The sequence below is a fragment of the Mus pahari genome, chromosome 6 (genome assembly GCF_900095145.1).
Source record: "Mus pahari chromosome 6, PAHARI_EIJ_v1.1, whole genome shotgun sequence".
NCBI lineage: Eukaryota > Metazoa > Chordata > Mammalia > Rodentia > Muridae > Mus > Mus pahari.
The window spans coordinates 36,963,015-36,979,775 of NC_034595.1; the positions used below are offsets into that span (position 1 = coordinate 36,963,015).

Sequence of the window (16,761 nt, forward strand, 5' to 3'; positions counted from 1 at the left end):
GCATATGTAGCAGAAGATGGCCTAGTTGGCCATCATTGGGAAGAGAGGCCCCTTGGTCTTGCAAACTTTATATGCCCCAATACAGGGGAAGGCCAGGGCCAAGAAGTGGGAATGGGTGGGTAGGGGAGCAGGGCGGAGGAAGTGTATAGGGGACTTTTGGGATAGCATTTGAAATGTAAGTGAAGAAAATATCTCATAAAAATTGGAAAAAGACAATAAATGTGTATTTCAAAAAAAAAAAGATACACATTAATATCAAACCAAATGGTGATTATGACACCTCACTTTCTCCAGTATGTGCCATCTGGACAAAATATAAACAGAAAAATTTCAAAGTAAAATGACATGTAACACCACATGGCTCTATCTGATCTACAGAATATTTTACCAAACACCAAAGCCCTCACATTCTACTCAGAAGCCTTGGAACAGACCACATCTGTTTTCCTGGTGTTTCTTATCCCTGTGTCAATTCCTAGACTGGCAGTGCTTAATAATAGTGATGTGATACACAACAAATTAGTGTGCTTGACACAGCTTTCTTTTTCTTTTTAAAAATTGTTCTGTTAGATTTTCCTTCATTTATGAGAACTACTTAATTGTAAAACCTTCTCAGCAATTTTGGCTTGAAAATGCGTCTCCTCCATCCCAGTCTTGCAACTTCTGGAATGTTAGAATGTGTTAGAGTTCCCCAATGAAACAATATTCTTTGTTTTGACTGATGTAATGTTTTTAATGTCATTATTTTCTATGTAATGTCCTGAGTGGTTACCTCATTAATATTGTTCAGATTACTGATTTATTTTGTTTCTAGTTTTTAAAGAATTTAATAACTGAGTAAAACTAATATCATTAACATAAACATGTTATACAGATTGAAGATAAAAATATACAGTTGTCTTTCCCAGTATTGAATACTACATGCTACAGTCCCAACCTGCTGATAGGGTGTGTTCTCTAGGTAGCATCAAGATTAAATTATGTTTTACACGTTGGTTATCATCTATCTTCACCTAGAAGCTAAACTGTTTCTAGGAAATGAAATTGTCACAGTTGTCAGCAGTGCTAAGTTGCTGTCACTTGCCATATGGTTTTTGATTAATTCTGAAAGACCTGTTGACACAAGATAATTTAATTATTTATAATTTCAAGCTATGTTTATTCCTGAGACTGTGGACATTTAAAGGAGCGGCTGTGGCTGGGACAGTGGGAGAGCACTTGCTTGGCATAGAGGAGCGCCTGGGTTTGAATCTTAGCACCAGGTCGCAAGCAGCAACACAGCACCAGGAGTGATAGAATCCCTAGAAGTTATGACTAATAAACCCTGTTTTGTTTGTTTGTTTGTTTCTAGAGAAAAACAGAAATCTGAAGCCAAAGACAGAAAAGTTCTGGAAATTTTACAAGTCAAAGATTCTAAAATACAAGAATTGGAGCAGGTTGTATTCTAATAAGAATATCAAGCATTGTATTTACTTGAGATTGTAGATCTTTAACATTATTTGAAGTTTCTGTTATAATATTCAGTAAGAATATCTGGATTGCTGTGTGAAAGCATTGTTTTGAAATGCCTGTAGCTAAGCTTTCATTACTATACCATATTGTTTCCTAATATTTGTCTTCTAAAGCAATCAGATGCTTAACAAGGTATGGTTATTTTCAAATAGTATTTATTATTCATTGTTATATTGTATTTTCATTTTTGCTATGTTATTAGTTATGAGTTTCTGATATATGTATTTTTACATGGGTTTGGTTATAGAAAAGTTTTTTAGTAATTGGTACTATTTTATTTTATCTTTTGAAAATTTGCATTATTGAATTTGTGCAGTCCTTTTACATATAACTGAAACCACACTATTAAAATTTACATATAGTTTTTATGTACTTGTATCATCAGAATGTTATTACTATAACGATGTGTATGCTATCCTTACACTACACACCTCCACGAATGAGCCTGTGACGGTTCATCTCACATTTAAAGCATCCCATTCCACCTTGTTTCCAGTGGCTCCACTCTAGTCATTTTGCAAAATATAGCTAGTCCATCTCCAAGAGTTCCTACAGTCTTAGTACTAGCGTCGTTCAGAGCTCTGAGTTCAAAGTCTCATCCGAGTGAGACTCAGTTCAAACTCCTACCATTAGCACCTGTAAAAATAATTTAAAACTGAAAGAAAAAGAAAATTATAGACTTCCAGTATACAGTAGCACAGGTAAGCATTCCCATTCCAAAGTTCAGGGATGGGGAATAGAAAGCAGGGCTAAACTACACAAGACAGAACTCAGTAGGGAAAGCTACATGTCCTGGAGCTGCACACTTGACATATGGGGCCCAGGATGCTGTGACCTGGGCCCCAAAGGACCTGGGCAATCATGTTAACCTTGGATCCTTGCCATATGCAGCCCACCTGGGCTTTCTGCGTGTAGCTTTCCCTTGGCACATAGTGTGCATTTCTGGCATCTATACCTTCTTAAGGTCTACACTGAGTTTTTGTTTTTGTTCTCAGAGAGTCATGCATTACTCTTTTCAGGGTCTTTTTAGCATATCTTAGGGTTTTATTGCTGTGAACAGACACTAGGACCAAGGTTACTCTTATAAAGGACAACATTTAACTGGGGCTGGCTTACTGGTTCTAAGGTTCAGTCCATTATCATCATGGCATGAAGGATGGCAGCATCCAGGTAGGCATGGCACTGGAGGAGCTGAGAGTTCTACGTCTTGTTCAGAAGACTAGCTTTCTCAGACAGCTGGGGGAAGCTTTCAAAGCCCATCCCCATAGTGACACACTTCCTCCACCAAGGCCACACAGGTTCCAACAAGGACACACCTCTTAATAGTATCACTCCATGGGCCAAGCAGTCACACACCTGAGTCCATGGGGGCCAAACCTATTCAGTCCACTCCAGAGGGATAGTGGCATTGCTATACAAAGGTTGGCTTCCTAGCCCTTCCTTTAAAATCTGGGTGAGAACCTGCTTGACTCCATGATTCTTGGATTCTATATATGTGCAAAACAATATCGTGAACAGTATTTGACATGCCTTCAGCTGAAGCAGTAACTGTGACTCCTTACATCATGGACGTAGCAGCCTCTGAGTACCTAAATTACTAATAATGCAGGGAAACTGTTCCTGAAGTGGTCCTGTCCAAGCCGAGTGCCACACAGTTTTTATCCTAAATCTGTGTGTTTTAAATTAACTAAACCTCTGCATACCTGATTCTGAATTTGGTGGAGCTGAGCTAATTCCTGTGGTGCTGCTCATCTTTCTTCTTGTCTAGTTGCAATGTGAAAGAGCCCTGTTGAATTTGGTCTTTATAAGCAGGTTCCTTGGTCCCAGTTTACGCCATGCTCATTTTATGGGCAAACTGTAATCCTTTAAGTCCTTGTGCTCTCAATTCTTTCTATAAGCCTATGAGCAATAGCAATAACCATGCTGCCACCCTGATGCAGCTCAGCTTTGAAATTTTCTTCACCAGATTAGGCAGTCTGCCACTTTTAAGCATATCTTTTCACAAAGTTAAATTTAGGACTCAGACAAACTAAACTCTCCATGAGAATACAACACAGATGCCCTCTGTTCAGATTCCCATTTGAGCTCTGTCCTTCTTAATTTAGCATTCTGATCTGAGTTCTTGTCCAAACTGTTTACAACAGTGTAGGTTTTCTGTAGTCTTGTTGTATGAAAACATTTTTCCCCGGGAAGACACAATAGCACATGTATTCTCACCTTAGATAGACAGTCCATGACAGTCCGAACTATGGATAGCACCAAAGTCCATGTTGGTCACTAATGAGACTTATCAGGGTTACTTAGAAGAATATGGGCAAGGGATTACTTAGAGGAACAGAAACAACTCAAGGGCAGCTAGCTGCAACATCAAAACTCACTTCAGTATACGCACAAAAGCTAGAAACCTAGAAAACATTGCCCAGCCTATAAGCAGCTCAATAGAAGCCTCTTCTAGTCAGCCTGGCTGATGTTTCCATCTCTCCAGGGCTGCTCTGTTGATCTGGTTCTTCTTTGTAGCCTGGCTTGTCTGAGAGTTTTCTCTACAACTTGGCTTTTTTTTTTTAACTTATTTTATTAGATATTTTCTTCATTTACGTTTTAAATGCTATCCCGAATGTCCCCTATACCCTCCCCCTACCCTATTCCCCTGCCCACCCACTCCCACTTCTTGGCCCTGGCGTTCCCCTGTATGGGGCATATAAAGCAACTTGGCTTTCTAAAGATTAACATGCAGAGCTACTCTGAGCAGCTGCCCTACAGGATAATGTTTTAGTGTAGGAGGGAACTACTTATATGGTAGTAAAAAGATTCTCCATCTCTAATCTGCCTTCTCAGGGCAGCAGGCAGTATATGTCCCATAGTTCACATCTCTACACTTTCCCACATTTCTCTCACATACTAGTTCCAAACAGTTGTGCCACATGGCCATAGAAATGATTCAACTCCTACAACCAATTTTCTATAAGCTTTCTGGTTACTCTGACAAACACTTGACTAGAACATCTTAAGGGCAGAAATATTTACCTTGGTTCAGTTTTGCAAATTTTGGCCCATTTTGGCAAGGAGGATGTGCAGCTCACACAAATCACCTTGTGGTGACCAGGAGGGTGAGAATGAATGTCAATGCTGGCTGCTTTTAGTTTGTCCTCTTTGATTCCATCTGGGTCTGCAGAATATGGAGCCGCTCCACCCATCTCCCCTACCTTGCAGTGCCCTCATAGACATGGCTTGGTAGTCTGCATACTCACTTCCTAGGTTCTTCTCCATTCAACCAAGTTGATAATCAGGATTCACATATATTGTTAAAAGTCCATTTGCTTTCATAAATGACCTTATATTTCCCACTTATCTTTACTAGAGACAATTCATTGGCCCACTTGGTTGTGGCCTAGTAAGTGTGAATTCTATGAGTTCAGTTTCTCATGAAAATTGATTTAATTGAATAGAAAAGAATATTTTATGATTTATTTTTTCTTTTTTTGTGACACCTGCCTTATTTATTTATTTATTTATTTATTTATTTATTTATTTTTAAACTTGGTATGTTTCCCTTCTTTACTGGCATCAGAATGAACTATTGTACAATCATCCTGTGGCATTCGGGAAAATGTATGAAAGTATGCGTTCCTCCTCCCCACCTGTATCCGGGCCCTCCTGGAGCTTTGGGATCTCCCACTTTCCAACAGCCTTGAGTAATTGTGTTTAGACAGTAAGGCTCTCCTGCCTCCTACTGGCCCCCGCGGCGCTCTTGCTCAGGTCTCCTACTCTCAGAAATCGAGTGTGTTGCTATTTCTTCTGGCTCCTCATTTTGGAAAAGTATTGATTTGCCCAGAGACCTCAGTTCTCTGATAAATCTGGAAACTGTGAATTTCCATTTTGTTTAGGCTTTTTTCTTGTATGGATGGGAATAGAACTTTAGAAATCCTTCTATGTCTGATTAGAATTGGGAAGTCCCACTGTTGAATTTTTGTTGCTGCATTAAATAATACAAAGTATCTTTTCCCACCAGGATTTATAGTTTGTGAAATACAGTAGCAATTAGAATGACATTTCCTTGAGTACAAGTCTTTACTGTATGTCTAGTCAAATTGATAGAACGGTAGGCTGGGCATTTTTAGCTTTTATAAATAATGTTCACAGAAGTGAAATCTAATGTTATCACATATATAATTGATAATAAAGACTGCCATGCAATTTCTTTTGGTAAGATTGTTGCCAGTGAATGGAATGTTCCTTAGCTCAATTCAGAGGAAAAATGATAAAACCCAAAAGTGTAGCTGCCTTTAGTGTTGGGAGCTCCCAGCTCTCAGTGTTGGGAGCACTCATCTCTCAGTGTTGGGAGCACTCACATAGTAGCTCTAGAAGCTTTAGCTGCTAAGGGTCAATGGATTGTTGTAGCAGAGGCGGCAGCAGCAAATATGTAGCCCGCTGAAGTGGCGATGTCTGTGGCAGCTGAAGAAGTCTTGGTTGTCCAAGGGCAGATGCTGCATGAGGGACAGTGGTGCTGCTTCAGCTGCAGAAGTGATAGGTGTGTCTGTCCATCAGGCGCACATCTAACCACCCCATTGTCAGACCCAATAGCTGCCTGCATCCCAGACAGCAGGAACTATCAGCAGGGACATTAGTGTCCACACAGGCTTCCAAAATTCAGCAACCAAACTAACCCACATCTAAGAAAAGGAAATGTAAGCAAAAATTTCTACAAAACTTACTTAGCTAAGAAATAATAACAAAAGAAGGAAAGCTCCCCAAACAAACAAAAGAATCAACCAGCTGACTGTAGCTATGTCGCTGCTAATTATGACGTGAATTGTGCTGTGAGACTCTCTTCTTCATCATAGGAAACAACGTGACTTCTGATAACCAAGCATGCTGCAGTTAGTCAAGCGTCGATTCCTTTTTAGCACTGTGTCTCTCTTCCTACCTTCTAGTAAGTGCAGAAACGAGTGCTAGTTTTCAGTTGTGTTTAGTTGCCTTACCCCTCCCGCACTGGTCTCCATCACTGTGTTAGTTGTAGTGGTTTCTCTGTGTTATTAAAGCTCTTATTTTCATTTTGAAAGTGATTCACAGTTGATAGTAAAATTAGCTGTACTCCAGCACTGCCTAGTAAGGTTTTCGCCTGTGTGCTGTTCCTAATCCATACTTACTCTATAGGCTTCTCTTGCCCATGACTTCAATTATTCATTGCTTGGCTTGTCCATAATAAATTATTTGTCTCAGACATACTTTGTCTTGTTGCCCTTTAAGCTTTATGGTTCCTCTGAGTTCTGTTTGCTACTTTAGTATGAACTCATGTCAGACTATTAGAAATTCACTGTATCTAGAAAGATTTGCTACAAAAGTTACATAAAGCTAAATTTTAAAATTGATTGTAGGTGCATCTACCTGTACTTTTTTGCTTAAATTAGATTTTTTCACTGGGAAACTATTTTTAATTTTTTAGAATTACAAAAGTTTTAGAGTTTATCAAGCTTCTGTGAGAAAGTCATCTTCGTGTAACATTGCTGATTATGTGGAAGAATATTATATGTCCAACTTATCAGCATATGATAGTTTGGGCTAGCCAATAGCCAGCCAACCTTTGTGTTTTTATTTATAAATTCCATCCACCTCTGTCTGTTTTTACATCTTACTAACTCATACAAAAGATAAACTTTAAATAGGAAGTTTCTCTCAGATGTGCTTTTCCCTCATGTCTTTTACGTTGGCAGTACCTGGTAGTGTTTAGCTCTCTGCCAAGCGAGTCTTGGTATGCATCCCTTTTTAGAGTTTGAACTGGTTCCAGAAAAGATGAATGATACTCTTAATTCTATTACTTCTTTTGAAGTATAGGCCTATAGACATTTTTAATTTCTGAAGATGTTTAAGGCTTATCATCTTTGAATTTATACTTCTTGTGGATATTGGTTTTCCTGCTAAGAATTTGTGCATATTGTTTTTGATCATTTCTATTTTGTTTCATTTCTTCCCCCCAGCACTTGGTTTGCTGACTAAGTCGAGCTAATGAACTCGTCTTAGATTGTACTCTTGTTGCTCACATTCCTTTCTGGGGAGCTATAATCAATGGGAAACCGCCTAAAGTCCCAGTGATAAATTAAGGCAGAGTTCTACCAAACAAAGCTTACTCTGGGGAGCCAGTGAGTCCTTTGGGCTTCCTTCTAGACACCGGTGAGTGGGTACCTACGGAGGTGTGGGGATCCCTCGCCCAGAAGACTGTCCCTGCAGAGCTTTCACCTAGCAGTCACAGTGGAGTTTTTATAGACACACAGATGGACTTCCTTCTCTGAGTTTTACCTGGCCTATATACTCTAGCTCCTTCCTGAGGCCATGTGCAATTAAGGCTGTGTTGTGCATAAGAGGAAGGCCTCATGATCCTCTCCAAACCTCCACAGGGAGGGTGGGGCAGTCATGTCACAAGCAGGCTCAGCTGACCACTCCAGGCTGGCAGTTCCCGAGCTTTGAGGATAGTCACTGGAACACTATTGTTTGAGAAACTCCACCTAAAAGGTAGTACTAAGTCATGCGTATTTGGAGACATGATTAAGCGTGTTATAACTGCATTGTCTGTGTTCATTTTTTCATTAAAGCTGGCCCATATAGTGAGACAAGGTGGATATATCATATTGTGTTTATAATGGAGCCATGTTTTCCACCAGAGTAATTACATTACAACTATATCCATCTACATGGACGATTTGGAAGACAACATTGAGCAAAAATGGCAAGACACAGAATATGTTTAGTATGATTTAATATAAATGTTAAAAATAAGGCAGACTATATAACATATTCAATAAATGTTTATTTCTTTAAACTATAAAGAAAAAAGAAAACAAACCACACAAGATATGTCCTTGCAGTATAGCTGTTCCCTCTGGCATGGTTGTGGAAGTTAGAGGATGAGGGACCTGTAGGAAAATCAAAGATGATGTGATGTTGCAGAATTTATTTGGATTAGTGTGTAGACTGCTTCTACATACTAACCCAAATAAATTTTATCCTTTTTCTCATTTTAACCCAATTTTCATATACTAGTTTTAGGTGTATTCAGTATCTAAAAACTCATAATAGAAGTAAAATGAATCCAGCATTTACAGTACAGCGCCTTTCCCAGTAGAGCACAGGTGCTACTCTACCTCATTCTTCACATGTAACTGCCATTCATTTTACCTTTGAATCTGGAATCTTGCTTTAGTTTTCATTCATTGCCTTCAGTCATTTGGCTTATAAAAGCATAGATACTGAAATATGAGATAATTAGATACTCATGGTTTCCATTGCAGTTTTTATTATAACAAAAGCAAAGCCAGTTACAGTGGCATAGTCCTATAATCGCTACTATTGGAAGGCTGAGGAAAGATGATGGCCGTGAACTTGAACTCACCCTGGCCTAGGTAGTAAGTTCCATGCCAGCTAGGGCTACAGAGTGATACTCTGCCTAAGACACCAACCAAATAAACAAATGACTGAACATCAACAACAAAATCATAGTACTTGTTGTTCTTATTGTTGTGTCTGCTTCTTGATTGCAGAAAAATGCTGACGCTGTTGGGTTTGTCTTGTAGGCTTCAAATAAGCATGAGGCCAGATGGCAAGTCTTGAGCTAAGGGGAAGAATGGAGATGGTAAAGAAGTCAGAGAAAGCTAGGAAGGGCACAGGAGCAGGGCATGGGTTTTGGGTACTGAGTGCTGGTTTGAAGTGGCAGCAGAATGTATTCCAGAATGTTCCAGATCTGAAATCGGTTACCAGACAGGGTCAGGGCTGATGCTGTCTCATGCAGTGTCACAGAGAGGCAGAGTTAATGGAGAAAGGAAGGAGTGCTGCAGCGTCTGAGTGAATAAACGGAAGCTTAGGATGGAAGTGTAATCTTCTTTCCACCAACTAGGACCAGAGTAAACCTCTAGCTAGTGTGAGTAATATTTAGCTAAAATTACTGTAATCTTCATGTTCTGTCTGCAGAACAAAATACTTTGGTACCAAACTTTAGCCATTTTTTATTTTGAAATGATTCCTCCATTCACAAAACCACTGTTGCTTTTCTAGAGCTGATTTCTAAGTATTACTCAGTAAGAGAATAACTATATCTTTTTACCTTAGCTATATATGTTTTCTTTATGAGATTTTTAGATAAGATTTTGAAATGCTTTTTAATTTCTGCACACTTCAATGTTTTCAGTGTATGTTTCATATTTAGTATTAAGTTTTTAATGTGTTTTCCATATACCCTAATATATAGGTGCCATTCTGGCACATTTCAGGGGAAGCCCTTGGATGTGGCACTGGAACGGGGCACTGCGGTCATGGGCTGGACTATGGAAGCTGGTTGGTCCTACCATTGACAACTAAGATGTTACGCTTATGAAATAAGTTGTTTTTTTTCTTAGACATGCCAGCTTACAGTCGGTTTAAATCTTTTCCATAGACTGTATCTGTACTAAAACAGGAACTACGTGACCTTGTAAAACTGAAGACTCTTGTTGATGAAGAAAATGCTTTCTTGAGGAAAGAATTGAGTGATTTACAGAAGAAATTGAAAGATAAAAGCCAAGAAGTGAAGGTGTGTTGACTTGTGCATGGCTTCCAGTACCTTTGCTTTGAAGTCCCCCTTGAAGCTTTGCTAGCCCCTGTGGCACAGAAAGTGACAAGCTTGCCAGAATATCGCCTTAGGCCTTGCTGTACCAGTTTTCTCACATGCAAAAACTCTGCTAAAGATGCTTTAAAGCCAAGACGCGAAGCTTTATAACTTACAGATAAATAGTTAATGATGGAAATGGAGCTAAGAAAGTAGGAGTGTGAATATGTGGCTTCTTGTAATTAGATTCTGATGGGACTAGCATTATTAATTGATAAAACCCAGGTCTGGGAGGATATGTCTGTGTGGGTCTCAAAAATAGCTGGGGACAGCATCAAAGGCAGCTTGATCAATTAATGGGCTCTTTGCAAATGTGTACTCATCAAAGCTGTCATCCAGTGAAAAAATATGACCCATGCACCTGCATGAAAAGAGGGCCGATAAAGTACACAGGTGACCTTGGCCATCAAATATGGAGAAGCTGCTGCGCGGGTGAAACTGCAGTTTACGTTTGCTGATTAGTTCTCACCTTTTTTATTTTGTGTTTATCGGCCCTTGTGGTACTGTTCTACAGGACGCCAAGGAGTGTGTACAGAGTAAAGAAGAGCAAAACAGATTGGTTATAAAAAACCTGGAGGAGGAAAATGAGAGATTACGAACACGCTGCACTGACCTGCTAAATGACCTGGAGAAACTGAGGACCCAGGAAGCACTCTGGAGAAAAGAGCAACACAGTGTGGACACGAGAGTAAAGGTACAGGCGGACCTGAGTCCACGCGCTGTCCTGGGCCCCGCTTCCTACAGCCAGCTGAATATATGATTTCCCTTAAATAACAAGTTATCTATGCAGATCTACCAGTAGGGACCAGCATTAATTTATATTCTTTCACTTAAGACCCATAGCTTTTTAAATATTGATGTTGCAAAGCAGGAAACTGACTTCAAATAGTTATCCTAAAATGTAATCATTAAAAAATAAAGGCTATTGCTTTTGAAATAAAGTATGTTTTGAAAAATATACTTACAAGCATTGGTTTGGGTTTTTAAAATTTAGGATTACTTTTAAAAATGAGGCTAAAATTTGTTGCAATACATTTTGGAGACTTTTCTGCTTCCTTTAAAATCAACATGTAAAAAAAAATCCACAAAACAGTTAAAAATACATATGGTTCTATGATAATGTTTTCTTAGGATTTGGGGAAAGAGTAAAGCTTTATTAGAAGATAAAACTCTGTAGTATTCTGTATTCTATTCTCATATCTATTTTTGAGCATTATTTAAGAATACAATGTTTTTTGTCATATTTTCATTTGTCTTGAGAATTTTGTTAATTATTTTCCCATTAAATTTCAAATTTCTCTTTTATCATGTATTTTATTGAAAGGGGCAGAAACAAATAAGTCCAGTGAATATCAAAGTCTCTGTGTGTGTACGAGGAAAGAACACCTCAGTGCATGCGTGCATATATCCACGTGTATCTCTCGTATGAGTATTTGTATGTATGTGTATATTTGCAGACTTTTTTAGGTGTCCAGACTGATGCGTGAATATTCCTCAGGGGAGAGGAATAAGTTGGAGTGTGAATCTATTAATTGCACATATTTTATACAGTTCATTGACTTAGTGAACCAATGAGCCATTGGGGTAATTGAATCTTGATATGTTTGCTTTAATTTTTATTATTTTCTTGTAAAGTCAACCTTTAATGATTTGATGGTTTTATGAGGTTAAGTGATGCTGCCTCGTGTTCAGTTATAATTGATTATTTAGTTATTGTTTGAAATTTTTGTGTCATTTAAATTACCAGTTCTCTGGTTTGCTATTGCTTCTTGTTGAACAACACTTTTTATTTTTGTCCCTTGAATATAATTAATTGGATTATAAAACTTTGTGAATTGATAAGAATCTGTGTTTTATTTCATTCCTTAATGTTCTTGGTTTAAAAATACCTCATCAGATTTAATAGTTTGTTTATTTGAGATTCATTTTCTCTTTTCAAATTTCCTTGTATGGATGGGTTTGTATATAGACTGTTAGTTTTGTGATTTGAGGCATGGAGTTTTGTAATTTAAATAATAAAGCCTATTTCTTTATTTTTTGGTAAGTTATAAGATGAGACTTTATATATTTCTTCACTAAGATATAACACAAAGAACAGTTTTGTTAGTAAATCATACTAAGAAACAAATAGTACCATGTTTCATTTATAATTTAATTTTGAGAGTATTGTTATTCTACCAGGCATAAATGTGGAACATAACATTATATAATCTTCTAGATGCTTTTGCTTTGCTCTTGTTAATTTGTGCATGGGTCTCAGCCATAAACCCTACCATAGGTAAGGAAAAGATACTGATTTTTCTCTCCTATGTACATATTTATTTTTATTTGTCCTGGGTCAAGTTATAGTGAGATTTTTAGGTTATAGGATAACTGCTTTTAAGCTTTTGAGTAAACTGCCCAATTCTGTCCTAAATAGCTATGTATCCGTTTTTTGTTTTTGTTTTTTGTTTTTTTTTGAAAATCTTTGTTTACAATCTTGTCTGCCTTTTTGACTGTAGTTAACCCAGTGACAGTTGTGAAATGGTATCTCATTGTATGTGTGCTTTTTGGTCCTTATTTTGTTTTGTTTTTTGTTGTAATGGGGATTGAACCTAGAGCCCTGTGCATGATAAGTAAATGTTCTACCACTGAGCTATATCCCCAGTTCTGATTTTAATTTGCATCGTGATAATGATGTGAACATCTTTTCATGTGTTACTGGTCATTTGCATATCTTTGTAGAATTGTCTATGCAAATGCAGTGGATATAAGTCCCTCACTTGATATAGAATGTGACACTATTTTGTTGAGGTTTTTGGACTGATCTTTACTTCCTTGTTTTTCTTTTTTTCTAGTAAGTATAGTAATAACAACAAAAATGATCATGCTATACTGTACCAGTTTGATTTTGCACGTCTGAGTTTATATAAATCTACTTTAGTTTCTCTAATGGCTGGGTCTGTCCACTCTCACTGCTATGAGCTAGTGATGTTTCTTTAAACACAAAGGAGTTTCTCACTTTTTATGACACTTAGCTACTTTAATTTTTTTATTGTTACTCAATTTTTTGGATGGTATAAGAAACCAATCTATAATCAAAGATCATAAAACTGGATCCTATCTGCTAATGTTTTTATAGCGTAGTATATTATGTATGTATAGTTTTTTTCAATCTATTCTGATTTAACTTTCATTTGCCCTTTCATTTCAGTATCTTATCTATTCCATCTGGCTGGTTCCCTTATTTCCCTGAAACAAATATTTTCTCTGCACACACACACACACACACACACACACACACACACACCCCTCTCACACATTCTACCACTAGATTCTGCATAAGAGAGAAAATTAGTCATGTTTTTGTCTTACTGATAATTTTTTAATGAGGTGTAGGATACAAGTTCAACTTTATTCACTCAAATCTTTCAGTTCCCCACACCAGAAAAACAAAATAACAAAACATAAAACAATAACCAAGGCCTACAAAAGAGAAATTGATTGCTTTTTACCCACCAAAATAACACTAAATATCTTGGCATTCTTGTTAAATACTATTTAACATAAATATGAGTTTACTTTTGGAACCCAGTTCTGCTCCTTTTTTTATACATCATCTCTAGTAGCCATACTACTTTGATTACTGGAAACTTGTAACTAATTTCAAATATTGGATGTGTGTTTTTATTTCCCCCAAATAAAAAGCACATCCAATATTTGAAATTAGCTACAAGTTTGGCTATACTCAGTGTCTTATATTTGCACATGAATTTTAGAATCAGTCTTACCATTTCTACAAAAAAAGCCATGTTTCATTAAAGGGGAGAAGAAAGATGAAACATATATAATACATTTATTTTCAGTTTTGTTGATCGTTTGTCTCCAGGGCCTCCTCAGTTTTCTAGTAGTGTGTATTTCCCACCAAACCCTGTCCATCTCAGCTCTTTGGATCTACAGTACACGTTTCTTCCTTTTATTCCTTCTCGCATCTTTGGCTCCAATGTGGATCTTGTATAGATAATTAACATAATGTAATATATTAATATTATATTTTATTTATCCATCCTTTCCATGTGTTTCTTTTGAGTGGGGAGTTTAATTCATTTATTTCAAGAGTAGAGTGACAAGAGAACCTTACTTTTGCAGTGTTCTTATACCTTTTAGGAATGTCTTTCAGTCTGTCCCTCATTACCTCCATTGTGAATATATGGATGTCTGCCTTCATTACCTCCAGCACTTTCTTCTTTTGTATTTAGTTATTTTTTTAGAGCATGATGTGTATTTTGTTTCATTTTATGTATGTATATATGCCTATTGATATTTTCTTTTTGGTTGCTATGAGAAGTGCATTTTACCATCCTACCATATGCCAATATAGTTTGAATTTAAAAATGTCAGTTGCCGATGTCTTACAAAAACTCTGCTTTCTTTTTTTTTCAATTTTTTATTAGATATTTTCTTCATTTACATTTCAAATGCTATCCTGAGAGTCCCCTATACTTCCCCCCCACCCTGCTCCTCTATCAACCCACTCCCTCTTCTTGACCCTGGCATGTCCCTGCACTGGGGGATCTAAAGTTTGCAAGACCAAGGGGCCTCTCTTCTCAATGATGGCCGACTAGGCCATCTTCTGCTACATACACAGCTGGAGACACGCGCTCTGGGGTTACTGGTTAGTTGATATTGTTGTTCCACCTACAGGGTTGCAGCCCCCTACAGCTCCTTGGGTACTTTCTCTAGCTCCTCCATTGGGGGCCCTGTGTTCCATCCAATAGATGACTGTGAGCACCCACTTCTGTATTTGCCAGGCAGTGGCATAGCCTCACAAGAGACAGCTATATCAGGGTCCTTTCAGCAAAATCATGCTGGCATATGCCATAGTGTCTGTGTTTGTTGACTGATTAAGGGATGGATCCTTGGGTGGGGCAGTCTCTGGATGGTTTATACTTTCTTTTCAGCTCCAAACTTTGTCTCTGTAACTCCTTCCATGGGTATTTTGTTCCCCATGCTAAGAAGGAGCAAAGTATCCACACGTTGGTCTTCCTTCTTCCTGATTTCCTTGGGTATTGTAAGTTTCTGGGCTAATATCCACTTATCACTGAGCAGTCTCTGCTTTCTTGTAGAAATTACTTTATGTAGAATAATTCCAAAGGTCAGGAATTATAACATGAGTATAAAGACTTGTTTTGTTCCTCGTTTTAATGAAAATGCTTTGAGTGTTTCTCCATTTAACGTAATACTGGCTGTTAGTTTGCCATATGCAGTGTTTTTTTTGTTGAAATATGTTTCTATTCCATGTTTTTTTCAGGGCTTTATCATGAGTGGTTGTTGGATGAGAGACTATCTGATTTTGTCTTGTGTTAATTTATATAATTAATAACCTTTATTGATTTATGTATTTTGAAACATCCCTGCCTCTCTACAATAAACCCAACCTGACCAGGATAAATGACCTTTTTGATGTGTTCTGAAGCACATCAAACTTTGGTTTGAAAGTATTTTATTGATAACTTTTATTTATAAGCTCTTTCGGGATATTTGTCTGTAATTTTTAAAAAAAATTATCTGTTTTTGGTATCAGAATTAAGATAATTCTTTTTAGAAGAGGTCTGTTGATATTCCTGTTTTTACTATTTTATGAAATAGTTTTGAAAAATATTGGTATTGTTTTTCTTTGAAGTTCTGATAAAATTTACTAGAGAATCCTTGTGGGCCTGGACTTTTTTCTTTTTAGTTGGGAGCTGATTAAATTGTTTAATCATCTCAGTTTAAGTTGTTAGGTCACACACACCAAGAAATCTATTACTTTTAGTTTTCAATGTAGTGAAATGTTTTAAAGGAAGTTTTCATTTTCCTTATGAAAGATCGTGTTCCTTGGTATATAGTACTTTGGGATGGCAATTATCTGAAAGATAACCTGAAATGACCTAAAAGAACCTGAGATATATCTCTCCAGATTTTCTGTCTTGTAAAGTTTATTCCAATAATCTGCTGTTATTCTGATGAGCCTGCCTTTATATGAGACTTTTTTTTATCTTTCTGCTTTTAATATGGTTTGTGCATTCTATTAAATGTTTTAATTATACTCTGCTGAGTTCTTTTCCTAATCTTGTCTCTTTGTAATATTGAATGTCCCCCGTATATACATTGTCATCTCCTTTCCTTAATTAGACATTTTCTGTTAGGATTCTTTAAAAATATTCCATATTCCATGGCTGCAGAACAAGATTTTTCTTCCTCTTCTATGCCTGTTGTCCATAGGATTGGCCTCTTTAGAATAAACCATATGTCCTGCAGATACTCTGTTATTTTTTATTGATCTCCTTGTCTGATTATTCCAGTTTATCTGTCACGTTTTCAGATACTCTCTCCTGTCTCTGATCCATTCGACTGGTGAAACTCTACAGGGAGATGTTTATTTCCAGGATTTCATATTGGTTTTTACTTATCATTTCTCTTTGTTGAGTTTCTCTTTCCCATTCTGAGTTGTTTTCCTCATTCCATTCAGCTCCTTTGTGCTCTCAATCAGAGAACCTTTTTCCTTTCCTTTCCTTTCCTTTCCTTTCCTTTCCTTTCCTTTCCTTTCCTTTCCTTTCCTTTCCTTTCCTTTCCTTTCCTTTCCTTTCCTTTCCTTT

General features: G+C 37.3%; 1 protein-coding gene across 3 annotated transcripts in view; it reads left to right on the forward strand.

The window, feature by feature from the left end:
- Positions 1-16,761, forward strand: part of Cntln (centlein) — a 250,243-nt gene that overhangs the window by 60,495 nt on the left and 172,987 nt on the right. For all 3 annotated transcript variants that reach the window (XM_029540311.1, XM_029540312.1, XM_029540313.1), the window contains exons 3-5: positions 1,352-1,436; positions 9,935-10,069; positions 10,659-10,838. In XM_029540311.1, coding sequence (XP_029396171.1) covers positions 1,352-1,436; positions 9,935-10,069; positions 10,659-10,838 — 400 coding nt within the window. The remainder of the gene's footprint in view (positions 1-1,351; positions 1,437-9,934; positions 10,070-10,658; positions 10,839-16,761) is intronic.